Source organism: Anopheles maculipalpis, chromosome 3RL, assembly GCF_943734695.1.
Source record: "Anopheles maculipalpis chromosome 3RL, idAnoMacuDA_375_x, whole genome shotgun sequence".
Classification (NCBI taxonomy): domain Eukaryota; kingdom Metazoa; phylum Arthropoda; class Insecta; order Diptera; family Culicidae; genus Anopheles; species Anopheles maculipalpis.
The window spans coordinates 24,986,659-25,006,106 of NC_064872.1; the positions used below are offsets into that span (position 1 = coordinate 24,986,659).

A 19,448-nucleotide genomic window follows, 5' to 3' on the forward strand; every position below is an offset into this window, starting at 1 on the left:
CCGAGACTACTCCAGCAGCCGAAGAAGAGACAGAAAGCACGACGGCTGAGGAAGAAGCCGAGACTACTCCAGCAGCCGAAGAAGAGACAGAAAGCACGACGGCTGAGGAAGAAGCCGAGACTACTCCAGAAGCCGAAGAAGAGACAGAAAGCACGACGGCTGAGGAAGAAGCCGAGACTACTCTAGCAGCCGAAGAAGAGACAGAAAGCACGACGGCTGAAGAAGAAGCCGAGACTACTCCAGCAGCCGAAGAAGAGACAGAAAGCACGACGGCTGAGGAAGAAGCCGAGACTACTCCAGCAGCCGAAGAAGAGACAGAAAGCACGACGGTTGAGGAAGAAGCCGAGACTACTCCAGCAGCCGAAGAAGAGACAGAAAGCACGACGGCTGAGGAAGAAGCCGAGACTACTCCAGCAGCCGAAGAAATGACAGAAAGCACACCAGCTGAGGAAGAAGCCGAGACTACTCCAGCAGCCGAAGAAGAGACAGAAAGCACGACGGCTGAGGAAGAAGCCGAGACTACTCCAGCAGCCGAAGAAGAGACAGAAAGCACACCAGCTGAGGAAGAAGCCGAGACTTCTCCAGCAGCCGAAGAAGAGACAGAAAGCACGACGGCTGAGGAAGAAGCCGAGACTACTCCAGCAGCCGAAGAAGAGACAGAAAGCACGACGGCTGAGGAAGAAGCCGAGACTACTCCAGCAGCCGAAGAAGATACAGAAAGCACGACGGCTGAGGAAGAAGCCGAGACTACTCCAGCAGCCGAAGAAGAGACAGAAAGCACGACGGCTGAGGAAGAAGCCGAGACTACTCCAGCAGCCGAAGAAGAGACAGAAAGCACGACGGCTGAGGAAGAAGTCGAGACTACTTCAGCAGCCGAAGAAGAGACAGAAAGCACGACGGTTGAGGAAGAAGCCGAGACTACTCCAGCAGCCGAAGAAGAGACAGAAAGCACGACGGCTGAGGAAGAAGCCGAGACTACTCCAGCAGCCGAAGAAGAGACAGAAAGCACACCAGATGAGGAAGAAGCCGAGACTACTCCAGCAGCCGAAGAAGAGACAGAAAGCACGACGGCTGAGGAAGAATCCGAGACTACTCCAGCAGCCGAAGAAGAGACAGAAAGCACGACGGCTGAGGAAGAAGCCGAGACTACTCCAGCAGCCGAAGAAGAGACAGAAAGCACGACGGCTGAGGAAGAAGCCGAGACTACTCCAGAAGCCGAAGAAGAGACAGAAAGCACGACGGCTGAGGAAGAAGTCGAGACTACTTCAGCAGCCGAAGAAGAGACAGAAAGCACGACGGCTGAGGAAGAAGCCGAGACTACTCCAGCAGCCGAAGAAGAGACAGAAAGCACGACGGCTGAGGAAGAAGCCGAGACTACTCCAGCAGCCGAAGAAATGACAGAAAGCACACCAGCTGAGGAAGAAGCCGAGACTACTCCAGCAGCCGAAGAAGAGACAGAAAGCACGGCGGCTGAGGAAGAAGCCGAGACTACTCCAGCAGCCGAAGAAGAGACAGAAAGCACACCAGCTGAGGAAGAAGCCGAGACTACTCCAGCAGCCGAAGAAATGACAGAAAGCACGACGGCTGAGGAAGAAGCCGAGACTACTCCAGCAGCCGAAGAAGAGACAGAAAGCACGACGGCTGAGGAAGAAGCCGAGACTACTCCAGCAGCCGAAGAAGAGACAGAAAGCACACCAGCTGAGGAAGAAGCCGAGACTACTCCAGCAGCCGAAGAAGAGACAGAAAGCACGACGGCTGAGGAAGAAGCCGAGACTACTCCAGCAGCCGAAGAAGAGACAGAAAGCACGATGGCTGAGGAAGAAGCCGAGACTACTCCAGCAGCCGAAGAAATGACAGAAAGCACACTAGCTGAGGAAGAAGCCGAGACTACTTCAGCAGCCGAAGAAGAGACAGAAAGCACACCAGCTGAGGAAGAAGCCGAGACTACTCCAGCAGCCGAAGAAGAGACAGAAAGCACGACGGCTGAGGAAGAAGCCGAGACTACTCCAGCAGCCGAAGAAATGACAGAAAGCACACCAGCTGAGGAAGAAGCCGAGACTACTCCAGCAGCCGAAGAAGAGACAGAAAGCACGACGGCTGAGGAAGAAGCCGAGACTACTCCAGCAGCCGAAGAAGAGACAGAAAGCACGACGGCTGAGGAAGAAGCCGAGACTTCTCCAGCAGCCGAAGAAGAGACAGAAAGCACGACGGCTGAGGAAGAAGCCGAGACTACTCCAGCAGCCGAAGAAGAGACAGAAAGCACGACGGCTGAGGAAGAAGCCGAGACTACTCCAGCAGCCGAAGAAGATACAGAAAGCACGACGGCTGAGGAAGAAGCCGAGACTACTCCAGCAGCCGAAGAAGAGACAGAAAGCACGACGGCTGAGGAAGAAGCCGAGACTACTCCAGCAGCCGAAGAAGAGACAGAAAGCACGACGGCTGAGGAAGAAGTCGAGACTACTTCAGCAGCCGAAGAAGAGACAGAAAGCACGACGGTTGAGGAAGAAGCCGAGACTACTCCAGCAGCCGAAGAAGAGACAGAAAGCACGACGGCTGAGGAAGAAGCCGAGACTACTCCAGCAGCCGAAGAAGAGACAGAAAGCACACCAGCTGAGGAAGAAGCCGAGACTACTCCAGCAGCCGAAGAAGAGACAGAAAGCACGACGGCTGAGGAAGAATCCGAGACTACTCCAGCAGCCGAAGAAGAGACAGAAAGCACGACGGCTGAGGAAGAAGCCGAGACTACTCCAGCAGCCGAAGAAGAGACAGAAAGCACGACGGCTGAGGAAGAAGCCGAGACTACTCCAGAAGCCGAAGAAGAGACAGAAAGCACGACGGCTGAGGAAGAAGTCGAGACTACTTCAGCAGCCGAAGAAGAGACAGAAAGCACGACGGTTGAGGAAGAAGCCGAGACTACTCCAGCAGCCGAAGAAGAGACAGAAAGCACGACGGCTGAGGAAGAAGCCGAGACTACTCCAGCAGCCGAAGAAATGACAGAAAGCACACCAGCTGAGGAAGAAGCCGAGACTACTCCAGCAGCCGAAGAAGAGACAGAAAGCACGGCGGCTGAGGAAGAAGCCGAGACTACTCCAGCAGCCGAAGAAGAGACAGAAAGCACGACGGCTGAGGAAGAAGCCGAGACTACTCCAGAAGCCGAAGAAGAGACAGAAAGCACGACGGCTGAGGAAGAAGCCGAGACTACTCTAGCAGCCGAAGAAGAGACAGAAAGCACGACGGCTGAAGAAGAAGCCGAGACTACTCCAGCAGCCGAAGAAGAGACAGAAAGCACGACGGCTGAGGAAGAAGCCGAGACTACTCCAGCATCCGAAGAAGAGACAGAAAGCACACCAGCTGAGGAAGAAGCCGAGACTACTCTAGCAGCCGAAGAAGAGACAGAAAGCACGACGGCTGAAGAAGAAGCCGAGACTACTTCAGCAGCCGAAGAAGAGACAGAAAGCACGACGGCTGAGGAAGAAGCAGAGACTACTCCAGCAGCCGAAGAAGAGACAGAAAGCACGATGGCTGAGGAAGAAGCCGAGACTACTCCAGCAGCCGAAGAAATGACAGAAAGCACACCAGCTGAGGAAGAAGCCGAGACTACTCCAGAAGCCGAAGAAGAGACAGAAAGCACGACGGCTGAGGAAGAAGTCGAGACTACTTCAGCAGCCGAAGAAGAGACAGAAAGCACGACGGCTGAGGAAGAAGCCGAGACTACTCCAGCAGCCGAAGAAGAGACAGAAAGCACGACGGCTGAGGAAGAAGCCGAGACTACTCCAGCAGCCGAAGAAGAGACAGAAAGCACGACGGCTGAGGAAGAAGCCGAGACTACTCCAGCAGCCGAAGAAGAGACAGAAAGCACGACGGCTGAGGAAGAAGCCGAGACTACTCCAGCAGCCGAAGAAGAGACAGAAAGCACGACGGCTGAGGAAGAAGCCGAGACTACTCCAGCAGCCGAAGAAGAGACAGAAAGCACGACGGCTGAGCAAGAAGCCGAGACTACTCCAGCAGCCGAAGAAGAGACAGAAAGCACGACGGCTGAGGAAGAAGCCGAGACTACTCCAGCAGCCGAAGAAGAGACAGAAAGCACGACGGCTGAGGAAGAAGTTGAGACTACTCCAGCAGCCGAAGAAGAGACAGAAAGCACGACGGCTGAGGAAGAAGCCGAGACTACTCCAGCAGCCGAAGAAGAGACAGAAAGCACGGCGGCTGAGGAAGAAGTCGAGACTACTCCAGCAGCCGAAGAAATGACAGAAAGCACACCAGCTGAGGAAGAAGCCGAGACTACTCCAGCAGCCGAAGAAGAGAAAGAAAGCACGACGGCTGAGGAAGAAGCCGAGACTACTCCAGCAGCCGAAGAAGAGACAGAAAGCACGACGGCTGAGGAAGAAGCCGAGACTACTCCAGCAGCCGAAGAAGAGACAGAAAGCACGACGGCTGAGGAAGAAGCCGAGACTACTCCAGCAGCCGAAGAAGAGACAGAAAGCACGACGGCTGAGGAAGAAGTCGAGACTACTCCAGCAGCCGAAGAAGAGACAGAAAGCACGACGGCTGAGGAAGAATCCGAGACTACTCCAGCAGCCGAAGAAGAGACAGAAAGCACGACGGCTGAGGAAGAAGCCGAGACTACTCCAGCAGCCGAAGAAGAGACAGAAAGCACACCAGTTGAGGAAGAAGCCGAGACTACTCCAGCAGCCGAAGAAGAGACAGAAAGCACGACGGCTGAGGAAGAAGCCGAGACTACTCCAGCAGCCGAAGAAGAGACAGAAAGCACGACGGCTGAGGAAGAAGCCGAGACTACTCCAGCAGCCGAAGAAGAGACAGAAAGCACGACGGCTGAGGAAGAAGTCGAGACTACTTCAGCAGCCGAAGAAGAGACAGAAAGCACGACGGCTGAGGAAGAAGCCGAGACTACTCCAGCAGCCGAAGAAGAGACAGAAAGCACGGCGGCTGAGGAAGAAGTCGAGACTACTCCAGCAGCCGAAGAAATGACAGAAAGCACACCAGCTGAGGAAGAAGCCGAGACTACTCCAGCAGCCGAAGAAGAGAAAGAAAGCACGACGGCTGAGGAAGAATCCGAGACTACTCCAGCAGCCGAAGAAGAGACAGAAAGCACGACGGCTGAGGAAGAAGCCGAGACTACTCCAGCAGCCGAAGAAGAGACAGAAAGCACGACGGCTGAGGAAGAAGCCGAGACTACTCCAGCAGCCGAAGAAGAGACAGAAAGCACGACGGCTGAGGAAGAAGTCGAGACTACTCCAGCAGCCGAAGAAGAGTCAGAAAGCACGACGGCTGAGGAAGAATCCGAGACTACTCCAGAAGCCGAAGAAGAGACAGAAAGCACGACGGCTGAGGAAGAAGCCGAGACTACTCCAGCAGCCGAAGAAGAGACAGAAAGCACGACGGCTGAGGAAGAAGCCGAGACTACTCCAGCAGCCGAAGAAGAGACAGAAAGCACGACGGCTGAGGAAGAAGCCGAGACTACTCCAGCAGCCGAAGAAGAGACAGAAAGCACGACGGCTGAGGAAGAAGCCGAGACTACTCCAGCAGCCGAAGAAGATACAGAAAGCACGACGGCTGAGGAAGAAGCCGACACTACTCCAGCAGCCGAAGAAGAGACAGAAAGCACGACGGCTGAGGAAGAAGTCGAGACTACTCCAGCAGCCGAAGAAATGACAGAAAGCACACCAGCTGAGGAAGAAGCCGACACTACTCCAGCAGCCGAAGAAGAGACAGAAAGCACGACGGCTGAGGAAGAAGTCGAGACTACTCCAGCAGCCGAAGAAGAGACAGAAAGCACGACGGCTGAGGAAGAAGCCGAGACTACTCTAGCAGCCGAAGAAGAGACAGAAAGCACGACGGCTGAGGAAGAAGCCGAGACTACTCCAGCAGCCGAAGAAGAGACAGAAAGCACGACGGCTGAGGAAGAAGCCGAGACTACTCCAGCAGCCGAAGAAGAGACAGAAAGCACGACGGCTGAGGAAGAAGCCGAGACTACTCCAGCAGCCGAAGAAGAGACAGAAAGCACGACGGCTGAGGAAGAAGCCGAGACTACTCCAGCAGCCGAAGAAGAGACAGAAAACACGACGGCTGAGGAAGAAGCCGAGACTACTCCAGCAGCCGAAGAAGAGACAGAAAGCACGACGGCTGAGCAAGAAGCCGAGACTACTCCAGCAGCCGAAGAAGAGACAGAAAGCACGACGGCTGAGGAAGAAGCCGAATCTACTCCAGCAGCCGAAGAAGAGACAGAAAGCACGACGGCTGAGGAAGAAGCCGAGACTACTCCAGCAGCCGAAGAAGAGACAGAAAGCACGACGGCTGAGGAAGAAGCCGAGACTACTCCAGCAGCCAAAGAAGAGACAGAAAGCACGACGGCTAAGGAAGAAGCCGAGACTACTCCAGCAGCCGAAGAAGATACAGAAAGCACGACGGCTGAGGAAGAAGCCGAGACTACTCCAGCAGCCGAAGAAGAGACAGAAAGCACGACGGCTGAGGAAGAAGCCGAGACTACTCCAGCAGCCGAAGAAATGACAGAAAGCACGACGGCTGAGGAAGAAGCCGAGACTACTCCAGCAGCCGAAGAAGAGACAGAAAGCACGACGGCTGAGGAAGAAGCCGAGACTACTCCAGCAGCCGAAGAAGATACAGAAAGCACGACGGCTGAGGAAGAAGCCGAGACTACTCCAGCAGCCGAAGAAGAGACAGAAAGCACGACGGCTGAGGAAGAAGCCGAGACTACTCTAGCAGCCGAAGAAGAGACAGAAAGCACGACGGCTGAAGAAGAAGCCGAGACTACTCCAGCAGCCGAAGAAGAGACAGAAAGCACGACGGCTGAGGAAGAAGCCGAGACTACTCCAGCAGCCGAAGAAGAGACAGAAAGCACGACGGCTGAGCAAGAAGCCGAGACTACTCCAGCAGCCGAAGAAGAGACAGAAAGCACGACGGCTGAGGAAGAAGCCGAGACTACTCCAGCAGCCGAAGAAGAGACAGAAAGCACGACGGCTGAGGAAGAAGTCGAGACTACTTCAGCAGCCGAAGAAGAGACAGAAAGCACGACGGCTGAGGAAGAAGCCGAGACTACTCCAGCAGCCGAAGAAGAGACAGAAAGCACGACGGCTGAGGAAGAAGTCGAGACTACTTCAGCAGCCGAAGAAGAGACAGAAAGCACACCAGCAGAGGAAGAAGTCGAGACTACTCCAGCAGCCGAAGAAATGACAGAAAGCACACCAGCTGAGGAAGAAGCCGAGACTACTCCAGCAGCCGAAGAAGAGACAGAAAGCACGACGGCTGAGGAAGAAGCCGAGACTACTCCAGCAGCCGAAGAAGAGACAGAAAGCACGACGGCTGAGGAAGAAGCCGAGACTACTCCAGCAGCCGAAGAAGAGACAGAAAGCACGACGGCTGAGGAAGAAGCCAAGACTACTCCAGCATCCGAAGAAGAGACAGAAAGCACGACGGCTGAGGAAGAAGCCGAGACCACTCCAGCAGCCGAAGAAGAGACAGAAAGCACGACGGCTGAGGAGGAAGCCGAGACTACTCCAGCAGCCGAGGAAGAGACAGAAAGCACGACGGCTGAGCAAGAAGCCGAGACTACTCCAGCAGCCGAAGAAGAGACAGAAAGCACGACGGCTGAGGAAGAAGCCGAGACTACTCCAGCAGCCGAAGAAGAGACAGAAAGCACGACGGCTGAGGAAGAAGTCGAGACTAATTCAGCAGCCGAAGAAGAGACAGAAAGCACGACGGCTGAGGAAGAAGCCGAGACTACTCCAGCAGCCGAAGAAGAAACAGAAAGCACGGCGGCTGAGGAAGAAGTCGAGACTACTCCAGCAGCCGAAGAAATGACAGAAAGCACACCAGCTGAGGAAGAAGCCGAGACTACTCCAGCAGCCGAAGAAGAGAAAGAAAGCACGACGGCTGAGGAAGAATCCGAGACTACTCCAGCAGCCGAAGAAGAGACAGAAAGCACGACGGCTGAGGAAGAAGCCGAGACTACTCCAGCAGCCGAAGAAGAGACAGAAAGCACGACGGCTGAGGAAGAAGCCGAGACTACTCCAGCAGCCGAAGAAGAGACAGAAAGCACGACGGCTGAGGAAGAAGTCGAGACTACTCCAGCAGCCGAAGAAGAGACAGAAAGCACGACGGCTGAGGAAGAAGCCGAGACTACTCCAGCAGCCGAAGAAGAGACAGAAAGCACGACGGCTGAGGAAGAAGCCGAGACTACTCCAGCAGCCTTAGAAGAGACAGAAAGCACGACGGCTGAGGAAGAAGCCGAGACTACTCCAGCAGCCGAAGAAGAGACAGAAAGCACGACGGCTGAGGAAGAAGCCGAGACTACTCCAGCAGCCGAAGAAGAGACAGAAAGCACACCAGCTGAAGAAGAAGCCGAGACTACTCCAGCAGCCGAAGAAGAGACAGAAAGCACACCAGCTGAGGAAGAAGTCGAGACTACTCCAGCAGCCGAAGAAATGACAGAAAGCACACCAGCTGAGGAAGAAGCCGACACTACTCCAGCAGCCGAAGAAGAGACAGAAAGCACGACGGCTGAGGAACAATCCGAGACTACTCCAGCAGCCGAAGAAGATACAGAAAGCACGACGGCTGAGGAAGAAGCCGAGACTACTCCAGCAGCCGAAGAAGAGACAGAAAGCACGACGGCTGAGGAAGAAGCCGAGACTACTCCAGCAGCCGAAGAAGAGACAGAAAGCACGACGGCTGAGGAAGAAGCCGAGACTACTCCAGCAGCCTTAGAAGAGACAGAAAGCACGACGGCTGAGGAAGAAGCCGAGACTACTCCAGCAGCCGAAGAAGATACAGAAAGCACGACGGCTGAGGAAGAAGCCGAGACTACTCCAGCAGCCGAAGAAGAGACAGAAAGCACGACGGCTGAAGAAGAAGCCGAGACTACTCCAGCAGCCGAAGAAGAGACAGAAAGCACGACGGCTGAGGAAGAAGGCGAGACTACTTCAGCAGCCAAAGAAGAGACAGAAAGCACGACGGCTGAGGAAGAAGCCGAGACTACTCCAGCAGCCGAAGAAGAGACAGCAAGCACACCAACTGAGGACGAAGCCGAGACTACTCCAGCAGCCGAAGAAGAGACAGAAAGCACATCAGTTGAGGAAGAAGCCGAGACTACTTCAGCAGCCGAAGAAGAGACAGAAAGCACGACGGCTGAGGAAGAAGCCGAGACTACTCCAGCAGCCAAAGAAGAGACAGAAAGCACGACGGCTGAGGAAGAAGCCGAGACTACTCCAGCATCCCAAGAAGAGACAGAAAGCACGACGGCTGAGGAAGAAGCCGAGACTACTCCAGCAGCCGAAGAAGAGACAGAAAGCACGACGGCTGAGGAAGAAGCCGAGACTACTCCAGCAGCCTTAGAAGAGACAGAAAGCACGACGGCTGAGGAAGAAGCCGAGACTACTCCAGCAGCCGAAGAAGATACAGAAAGCACGACGGCTGAGGAAGAAGCCGAGACTACTCCAGCAGCCGAAGAAGAGACAGAAAGCACGACGGCTGAGGAAGAAAGCACACCAGCAGAGGAAGAAGTCGAGACTACTCCAGCAGCCGAAGAAGAGACAGAAAGCACACCAGCTGAGGAAGAAGCCGAGACTTCTCCAGCAGCCGAAGAAGAGACAGAAAGCACACCAGCTGAGGAAGAAGCCGAGACTACTCCAGCAGCCGAAGAAGAGACAGAAAGCACGACGGCTGAGGAAGAAGCCGAGACTACTCCAGCAGCCGAAGAAGAGACAGAAAGCACGACGGCTGAGGAAGAAGCCGAGACTACTCCAGCAGCCGAAGAAGAGACAGAAAGCACGACGGCTGAGGAAGAAGCCGAGACTACTCCAGCAGCCGAAGAAGAGACAGAAAGCACGACGGCTGAGCAAGAAGCCGAGACTACTCCAGCAGCCGAAGAAGAGACAGAAAGCACATCAGTTGAGGAAGAAGCCGAGACTACTTCAGCAGCCGAAGAAGAGACAGAAAGCACGACGGCTGAGGAAGAAGCCGAGACTACTCCAGCAGCCGAAGAAGAGACAGAAAGCACGACGGCTGAGGAAGAAGCCGAGACTACTCCAGCAGCCGAAGAAGAGACAGAAAGCACGACGGCTGAGGAAGAAGCCGAGACTACTCCAGCAGCCGAAGAAGAGACAGAAAGCACGACGGCTGAGGAAGAAGCCGAGACTACTCCAGCAGCCGAAGAAGAGACAGAAAGCACGACGGCTGAGCAAGAAGCCGAGACTACTCCAGCAGCCGAAGAAGAGACAGAAAGCACGACGGCTGAGGAAGAAGCCGAGACTACTCCAGCATCCCAAGAAGAGACAGAAAGCACGACGGCTGAGGAAGAAGCCGAGACCACTCCAGCAGCTGAAGAAGAGACAGAAAGCACGACGGCTGAGGAAGAAGCCGAGACTACTCCAGCAGCCGAAGAAGAGACAGAAAGCACGACGGCTGAGGAAGAAGCCGAGACTACTCCAGCAGCCGAAGAAGAGACAGAAAGCACGACGGCTGAGGAAGAAGCCGAGACTACTCCAGCAGCCGAAGAAGAGACAGAAAGCACGACGGCTGAGGAAGAAGCCGAGACTACTCCAGCAGCCGAAGAAGAGACAGAAAGCACGACGGCTGAGGAAGAAGCCGAGACTACTCCAGCAGCCGAAGAAGATACAGAAAGCACGACGGCTGAGGAAGAAGTCGAGACTACTCCAGCAGCCGAAGAAATGACAGAAAGCACACCAGCTGAGGAAGAAGCCGACACTACTCCAGCAGCCGAAGAAGAGACAGAAAGCACGACGGCTGAGGAAGAAGTCGAGACTACTCCAGCAGCCGAAGAAGAGACAGAAAGCACGACGGCTGAGGAAGAAGCCGAGACTACTCCAGCAGCCGAAGAAGATACAGAAAGCACGACGGCTGAGGAAGAAGTCGAGACTACTCCAGCAGCCGAAGAAATGACAGAAAGCACACCAGCTGAGGAAGAAGCCGACACTACTCCAGCAGCCGAAGAAGAGACAGAAAGCACGACGGCTGAGGAAGAAGTCGAGACTACTCCAGCAGCCGAAGAAGAGACAGAAAGCACGACGGCTGAGGAAGAAGCCGAGACTACTCCAGCAGCCGAAGAAGAGACAGAAAGCACGACGGCTGAGGAAGAAGCCGAGACTACTCCAGCAGCCGAAGAAGAGACAGAAAGCACGACGGCTGAGCAAGAAGCCGAGACTACTCCAGCAGCCGAAGAAGAGACAGAAAGCACGACGGCTGAGGAAGAAGCCGAATCTACTCCAGCAGCCGAAGAAGAGACAGAAAGCACGACGGCTGAGGAAGAAGCCGAGACTACTCCAGCAGCCGAAGAAGAGACAGAAAGCACGACGGCTGAGGAAGAAGCCGAGACTACTCCAGCAGCCAAAGAAGAGACAGAAAGCACGACGGCTGAGGAAGAAGCCGAGACTACTCCAGCAGCCGAAGAAGATACAGAAAGCACGACGGCTGAGGAAGAAGCCGAGACTACTCCAGCAGCCGAAGAAGAGACAGAAAGCACGACGGCTGAGGAAGAAGCCGAGACTACTCCAGCAGCCGAAGAAGATACAGAAAGCACGACGGCTGAGGAAGAAGCCGAGACTACTCCAGCAGCCGAAGAAGAGACAGAAAGCACGACGGCTGAGGAAGAAGCCGAGACTACTCCAGCAGCCGAAGAAGATACAGAAAGCACGACGGCTGAGGAAGAAGCCGAGACTACTCCAGCAGCCTTAGAAGAGACAGAAAGCACGACGGCTGAAGAAGAAGCCGAGACTACTCTAGCAGCCGAAGAAGAGACAGAAAGCACGACGGCTGAGGAAGAAGCCGAGACTACTCCAGCAGCCGAAGAAGAGACAGAAAGCACACCAGCTGAGGAAGAAGCCGAGACTACTCTAGCAGCCGAAGAAGAGACAGAAAGCACGACGGCTGAAGAAGAAGCCGAGACTACTCCAGCAGCCGAAGAAGAGACAGAAAGCACGACGGCTGAGGAAGAAGCCGAGACTACTCCAGCAGCCGAAGAAGAGACAGAAAGCACGACGGCTGAGGAAGAAGTCGAGACTACTTCAGCAGCCGAAGAAGAGACAGAAAGCACACCAGCAGAGGAAGAAGTCGAGACTACTCCAGCAGCCGAAGAAATGACAGAAAGCTCACCAGCTGAGGAAGAAGCCGAGACTACTCCAGCAGCCGAAGAAGAGACAGAAATCACGACGGCTGAGGAAGAATCCGAGACTACTCCAGCAGCCGAAGAAGAGACAGAAAGCACGACGGCTGAGGAAGAAGTCGAGACTACTTCAGCAGCCGAAGAAGAGACAGAAAGCACACCAGCAGAGGAAGAAGTCGAGACTACTCCAGCAGCCGAAGAAATGACAGAAAGCACACCAGCTGAGGAAGAAGCCGAGACTACTCCAGCAGCCGAAGAAGAGACAGAAAGCACGACGGCTGAGGAAGAATCCGAGACTACTCCAGCAGCCGAAGAAGAGACAGAAAGCACGACGGCTGAGGAAGAAGCCGAGACTACTCCAGCAGCCGAAGAAGAGACAGAAAGCACGACGGCTGAGGAAGAAGCCGAGACTACTCCAGCATCCGAAGAAGAGACAGAAAGCACACCAGCTGAGGAAGAAGCCGAGACCACTCCAGCAGCCGAAGAAGAGACAGAAAGCACGACGGCTGAGGAAGAAGCCGAGACTACTCCAGCAGCCGAAGAAGAGACAGAAAGCACGACGGCTGAGGAAGAAGCCGAGACTACTCCAGCAGCCGAAGAAGAGACAGAAAGCACGACGGCTGAGGAAGAAGCCGAGACTACTCCAGCAGCCGAAGAAGAGACAGAAAGCACGACGGCTGAGGAAGAAGCCGAGACTACTCCAGCAGCCGAAGAAGAGACAGAAAGCACGACGGCTGAGGAAGAAGCCGAGACTACTCCAGCAGCCTTAGAAGAGACAGAAAGCACGACGGCTGAGGAAGAAGCCGAGACTACTCCAGTAGCCGAAGAAGAGACAGAAAGCACGACGGCTGAGGAAGAAGCCGAGACTACTCCAGCAGCCGAAGAAGAGACAGAAAGCACGACGGCTGAGGAAGAAGCCGAGACTACTCCAGCAGCCGAAGAAGGGACAGAAAGCACGACGGCTGAGGAAGAAGTCGAGACTACTCCAGCAGCCGAAGAAGAGACAGAAAGCACGACGGCTGAGGAAGAAGCCGAGACTACTCCAGCAGCCGAAGAAGAGACAGAAAGCACGACGGCTGAGGAAGAAGCCGAGACTACTCCAGCAGCCGAAGAAGAGACAGAAAGCACGACGGCTGAGGAAGAAGCCGAGACTACTCCAGCAGCCTTAGAAGAGACAGAAAGCACGACGGCTGAGGAAGAAGCCGAGACTACTCCAGCAGCCGAAGAAGAGACAGAAAGCACGACGGCTGAGGAAGAAGCCGAGACTACTCCAGCAGCCGAAGAAGAGACAGAAAGCACGACGGCTGAGGAAGAAGCCGAGACTACTCCAGCAGCCGAAGAAGAGACAGAAAGCACGACGGCTGAGGAAGAAGCCGAGACTACTCCAGCAGCCTTAGAAGAGACAGAAAGCACGACGGCTGAGGAAGAAGCCGGGACTTCTCCAGTAGCCGAAGAAGAGACAGAAAGCACGACGGCTGAGGAAGAAGCCGAGACTACTCCAGCAGCCGAAGAAGAGACAGAAAGCACGACGGCTGAGGAAGAAGCCGAGACTACTCCAGCAGCCGAAGAAGGGACAGAAAGCACGACGGCTGAGGAAGAAGTCGAGACTACTCCAGCAGCCGAAGAAGAGACAGAAAGCACACCAGCTGAGGAAGAAGGCGAGACTACTCCAGCTGCCGAAGAAGAGACAGAAAGCACGACGGCTGAGGAAGAAGCCGAGACTACTCCAGCAGCCGAAGAAGAGACAGAAAGCACGACGGCTGAAGAAGAAGTCGAGACTACTCCAGCAGCCGAAGAAGAGACAGAAAGCACGACGGCTGAGGAAGAAGCCGAGACTACTCCAGCAGTCGAAGAAGAGACAGAAAGCACGACGGCTGAGGAAGAAGCCGAGACTACTCCAGCAGCCGAAGAAGAGACAGAAAGCACACCAGCTGAGGAAGAAGCCGAGACTACTCCAGCAGCCGAAGAAGAGACAGAAAGCACGACGGCTGAGCAAGAAGCCGAGACTACTCCAGCAGCCGAAGAAGAGACAGAAAGCACGACGGCTGAGGAAGAAGCCGAGACTACTCCAGCAGCCGAAGAAGAGACAGAAAGCACGACGGCTGAGCAAGAAGCCGAGACTACTCCAGCAGCCGAAGAAGAGACAGAAAGCACGACGGCTGAGCAAGAAGCCGAGACTACTCCAGCAGCCGAAGAAGAGACAGAAAGCACGACGGCTGAGGAAGAAGCCGAGACTACTCCAGCAGCCGAAGAAGAGACAGAAAGCACACCAGTTGAGGAAGAAGCCGAGACTACCCCAGCAGCCGAAGAAGAGACAGAAAGCACGACGGCTGAGGAAGAAGCCGACACTACTCCAGCAGCCGAAGAAGAGACAGAAAGCACGACGGCTGAGGAAGAAGCCGAGACTACTCCAGCAGCCGAAGAAGAGACAGAAAGCACGACGGCTGAGGAAGAAGCCGAGACTACTCCAGCAGCCGAAGAAGAGACAGAAAGCACGACGGCTGAGGAAGAAGCCGAGACTACTCCAGCAGCCGAAGAAGAGACAGAAAGCACGACGGCTGAGGAAGAAGCCGAGACTACTCCAGCAGCCGAAGAAGAGACAGAAAGCACGACGGCTGAGGAAGAAGCCGAGACTACTCCAGCAGCCGAAGAAGAGACAGAAAGCACGACGGCTGAGGAAGAAGCCGAGACTACTCCAGCAGCCGAAGAAGAGACAGAAAACACACCAGCTGAGGAAGAAGCCGAGACTACTCTAGCAGCCGAAGAAGAGACAGAAAGCACGACGGCTGAGGAAGAAGCCGAGACTACTCCAGCAGCCGAAGAAGAGACAGAAAGCACACCAGTTGAGGAAGAAGCCGAGACTACTCCAGCAGCCGAAGAAGAGACAGAAAGCACGACGGCTGAGGAAGAAGCCGAGACTACTCCAGCAGCCGAAGAAGAGACAGAAAGCACGACGGCTGAGGAAGAAGCCGAGACTACTCCAGCAGCCGAAGAAGAGACAGAAAACACACCAGCTGAGGAAGAAGCCGAGACTACTCTAGCAGCCGAAGAAGAGACAGAAAGCACGACGGCTGAGGAAGAAGCCGAGACTACTCCAGCAGCCGAAGAAGAGACAGAAAGCACACCAGTTGAGGAAGAAGCCGAGACTACTCCAGCAGCCGAAGAAGAGACAGAAAGCACGACGGCTGAAGAAGAAGCCGAGACTACTCCAGCAGCCGAAGAAGAGACAGAAAGCACGACGGCTGAGGAAGAAGCCGAGACTACTCCAGCAGCCGAAGAAGAGACAGAAAGCACGACGGCTGAGGAAGAAGTCGAGACTACTCCAGCAGCCGAAGAAGAGACAGAAAGCACGACGGCTGAGGAAGAAGTCGAGACTACTCCAGCAGCCGAAGAAGAGACAGAAAGCACGACGGCTGAGGAAGAAGCCGAGACTACTCCAGCAGCCGAAGAAGAGACAGAAAGCACGACGGCTGAGCAAGAAGCCGAGACTACTCCAGCAGCCGAAGAAGAGACAGAAAGCACGACGGCTGAGCAAGAAGCCGAGACTACTCCAGCAGCCGAAGAAGAGACAGAAAGCACGACGGCTGAGGAAGAAGCCGAGACTACTCCAGCAGCCGAAGAAGAGACAGAAAGCACATCAGTTGAGGAAGAAGCCGAGACTACTTCAGCAGCCGAAGAAGAGACAGAAAGCACGACGGCTGAGGAAGAAGCCGAGACTACTCCAGCAGCCGAAGAAGAGACAGAAAGCACGACGGCTGAGGAAGAAGCCGAGACTACTCCAGCAGCCGAAGAAGAGACAGAAAGCACGACGGCTGAGGAAGAAGCCGAGACTACTCCAGCAGCCGAAGAAGAGACAGAAAGCACGACGGCTGAGGAAGAAGCCGAGACTACTCCAGCAGCCGAAGAAGAGACAGAAAGCACGACGGCTGAGCAAGAAGCCGAGACTACTCCAGCAGCCGAAGAAGAGACAGAAAGCACGACGGCTGAGGAAGAAGCCGAGACTACTCCAGCATCCCAAGAAGAGACAGAAAGCACGACGGCTGAGGAAGAAGCCGAGACCACTCCAGCAGCTGAAGAAGAGACAGAAAGCACGACGGCTGAGGAAGAAGCCGAGACTACTCCAGCAGCCGAAGAAGAGACAGAAAGCACGACGGCTGAGGAAGAAGCCGAGACTACTCCAGCAGCCGAAGAAGAGACAGAAAGCACGACGGCTGAGGAAGAAGCCGAGACTACTCCAGCAGCCGAAGAAGAGACAGAAAGCACGACGGCTGAGGAAGAAGCCGAGACTACTCCAGCAGCCGAAGAAGAGACAGAAAGCACGACGGCTGAGGAAGAAGCCGAGACTACTCCAGCAGCCGAAGAAGATACAGAAAGCACGACGGCTGAGGAAGAAGTCGAGACTACTCCAGCAGCCGAAGAAATGACAGAAAGCACACCAGCTGAGGAAGAAGCCGACACTACTCCAGCAGCCGAAGAAGAGACAGAAAGCACGACGGCTGAGGAAGAAGTCGAGACTACTCCAGCAGCCGAAGAAGAGACAGAAAGCACGACGGCTGAGGAAGAAGCCGAGACTACTCCAGCAGCCGAAGAAGATACAGAAAGCACGACGGCTGAGGAAGAAGTCGAGACTACTCCAGCAGCCGAAGAAATGACAGAAAGCACACCAGCTGAGGAAGAAGCCGACACTACTCCAGCAGCCGAAGAAGAGACAGAAAGCACGACGGCTGAGGAAGAAGTCGAGACTACTCCAGCAGCCGAAGAAGAGACAGAAAGCACGACGGCTGAGGAAGAAGCCGAGACTACTCCAGCAGCCGAAGAAGAGACAGAAAGCACGACGGCTGAGGAAGAAGCCGAGACTACTCCAGCAGCCGAAGAAGAGACAGAAAGCACGACGGCTGAGCAAGAAGCCGAGACTACTCCAGCAGCCGAAGAAGAGACAGAAAGCACGACGGCTGAGGAAGAAGCCGAATCTACTCCAGCAGCCGAAGAAGAGACAGAAAGCACGACGGCTGAGGAAGAAGCCGAGACTACTCCAGCAGCCGAAGAAGAGACAGAAAGCACGACGGCTGAGGAAGAAGCCGAGACTACTCCAGCAGCCAAAGAAGAGACAGAAAGCACGACGGCTGAGGAAGAAGCCGAGACTACTCCAGCAGCCGAAGAAGATACAGAAAGCACGACGGCTGAGGAAGAAGCCGAGACTACTCCAGCAGCCGAAGAAGAGACAGAAAGCACGACGGCTGAGGAAGAAGCCGAGACTACTCCAGCAGCCGAAGAAGATACAGAAAGCACGACGGCTGAGGAAGAAGCCGAGACTACTCCAGCAGCCGAAGAAGAGACAGAAAGCACGACGGCTGAGGAAGAAGCCGAGACTACTCCAGCAGCCGAAGAAGATACAGAAAGCACGACGGCTGAGGAAGAAGCCGAGACTACTCCAGCAGCCTTAGAAGAGACAGAAAGCACGACGGCTGAAGAAGAAGCCGAGACTACTCTAGCAGCCGAAGAAGAGACAGAAAGCACGACGGCTGAGGAAGAAGCCGAGACTACTCCAGCAGCCGAAGAAGAGACAGAAAGCACACCAGCTGAGGAAGAAGCCGAGACTACTCTAGCAGCCGAAGAAGAGACAGAAAGCACGACGGCTGAAGAAGAAGCCGAGACTACTCCAGCAGCCGAAGAAGAGACAGAAAGCACGACGGCTGAGGAAGAAGCCGAGACTACTCCAGCAGCCGAAGAAGAGACAGAAAGCACGACGGCTGAGGAAGAAGTCGAGACTACTTCAGCAGCCGAAGAAGAGACAGAAAGCACACCAGCAGAGGAAGAAGTCGAGACTACTCCAGCAGCCGAAGAAATGACAGAAAGCTCACCAGCTGAGGAAGAAGCCGAGACTACTCCAGCAGCCGAAGAAGAGACAGAAATCACGACGGCTGAGGAAGAATCCGAGACTACTCCAGCAGCCGAAGAAGAGACAGAAAGCACGACGGCTGAGGAAGAAGTCGAGACTACTTCAGCAGCCGAAGAAGAGACAGAAAGCACACCAGCAGAGGAAGAAGTCGAGACTACTCCAGCAGCCGAAGAAATGACAGAAAGCACACCAGCTGAGGAAGAAGCCGAGACTACTCCAGCAGCCGAAGAAGAGACAGAAAGCACGACGGCTGAGGAAGAATCCGAGACTACTCCAGCAGCCGAAGAAGAGACAGAAAGCACGACGGCTGAGGAAGAAGCCGAGACTACTCCAGCAGCCGAAGAAGAGACAGAAAGCACGACGGCTGAGGAAGAAGCCGAGACTACTCCAGCAGCCGAAGAAGAGACAGAAAGCACGACGGCTGAGGAAGAAGCCGAGACTACTCCAGCAGCCGAAGAAGAGACAGAAAGCACGACGGCTGAGGAAGAAGCCGAGACTACTCCAGCAGCCGAAGAAGAGACAGAAAGCACGACGGCTGAGGAAGAAGCCGAGACTACTCCAGCAGCCTTAGAAGAGACAGAAAGCACGACGGCTGAGGAAGAAGCCGAGACTACTCCAGTAGCCGAAGAAGAGACAGAAAGCACGACGGCTGAGGAAGAAGCCGAGACTACTCCAGCAGCCGAAGAAGAGACAGAAAGCACGACGGCTGAGGAAGAAGCCGAGACTACTCCAGCAGCCGAAGAAGGGACAGAAAGCACGACGGCTGAGGAAGAAGTCGAGACTACTCCAGCAGCCGAAGAAGAGACAGAAAGCACGACGGCTGAGGAAGAAGCCGAGACTACTCCAGCAGCCGAAGAAGAGACAGAAAGCACGACGGCTGAGGAAGAAGCCGAGACTACTCCAGCAGCCGAAGAAGAGACAGAAAGCACGACGGCTGAGGAAGAAGCCGAGACTACTCCAGCAGCCTTAGAAGAGACAGAAAGCACGACGGCTGAGGAAGAAGCCGAGACTACTCCAGCAGCCGAAGAAGAGACAGAAAGCACGACGGCTGAGGAAGAAGCCGAGACTACTCCAGCAGCCGAAGAAGAGACAGAAAGCACGACGGCTGAGGAAGAAGCCGAGACTACTCCAGCAGCCGAAGAAGAGACAGAAAGCACGACGGCTGAGGAAGAAGCCGAGACTACTCCAGCAGCCTTAGAAGAGACAGAAAGCACGACGGCTGAGGAAGAAGCCGGGACTTCTCCAGTAGCCGAAGAAGAGACAGAAAGCACGACGGCTGAGGAAGAAGCCGAGACTACTCCAGCAGCCGAAGAAGAGACAGAAAGCACGACGGCTGAGGAAGAAGCCGAGACTACTCCAGCAGCCGAAGAAGGGACAGAAAGCACGACGGCT

General features: G+C 54.9%; 2 protein-coding genes across 3 annotated transcripts in view; one reads left to right on the plus strand and one right to left on the minus strand.

The window, feature by feature from the left end:
* LOC126565193 (ubiquitin thioesterase otubain-like) overlaps positions 1-19,448 on the minus strand; it is a 345,090-nt gene that overhangs the window by 141,242 nt on the left and 184,400 nt on the right. The gene's annotated exons all lie outside the window — the stretch shown is intronic.
* The window catches only part of LOC126560491 (mucin-17-like), a 28,454-nt gene that overhangs the window by 5,471 nt on the left and 3,535 nt on the right, over positions 1-19,448 (plus strand). Inside the window, exons 6-9 of the mRNA XM_050216450.1 lie at positions 144-4,217; positions 4,761-5,642; positions 5,730-7,808; positions 12,933-14,079. Coding sequence (XP_050072407.1) covers positions 144-4,217; positions 4,761-5,642; positions 5,730-7,808; positions 12,933-14,079 — 8,182 coding nt within the window. The remainder of the gene's footprint in view (positions 1-143; positions 4,218-4,760; positions 5,643-5,729; positions 7,809-12,932; positions 14,080-19,448) is intronic.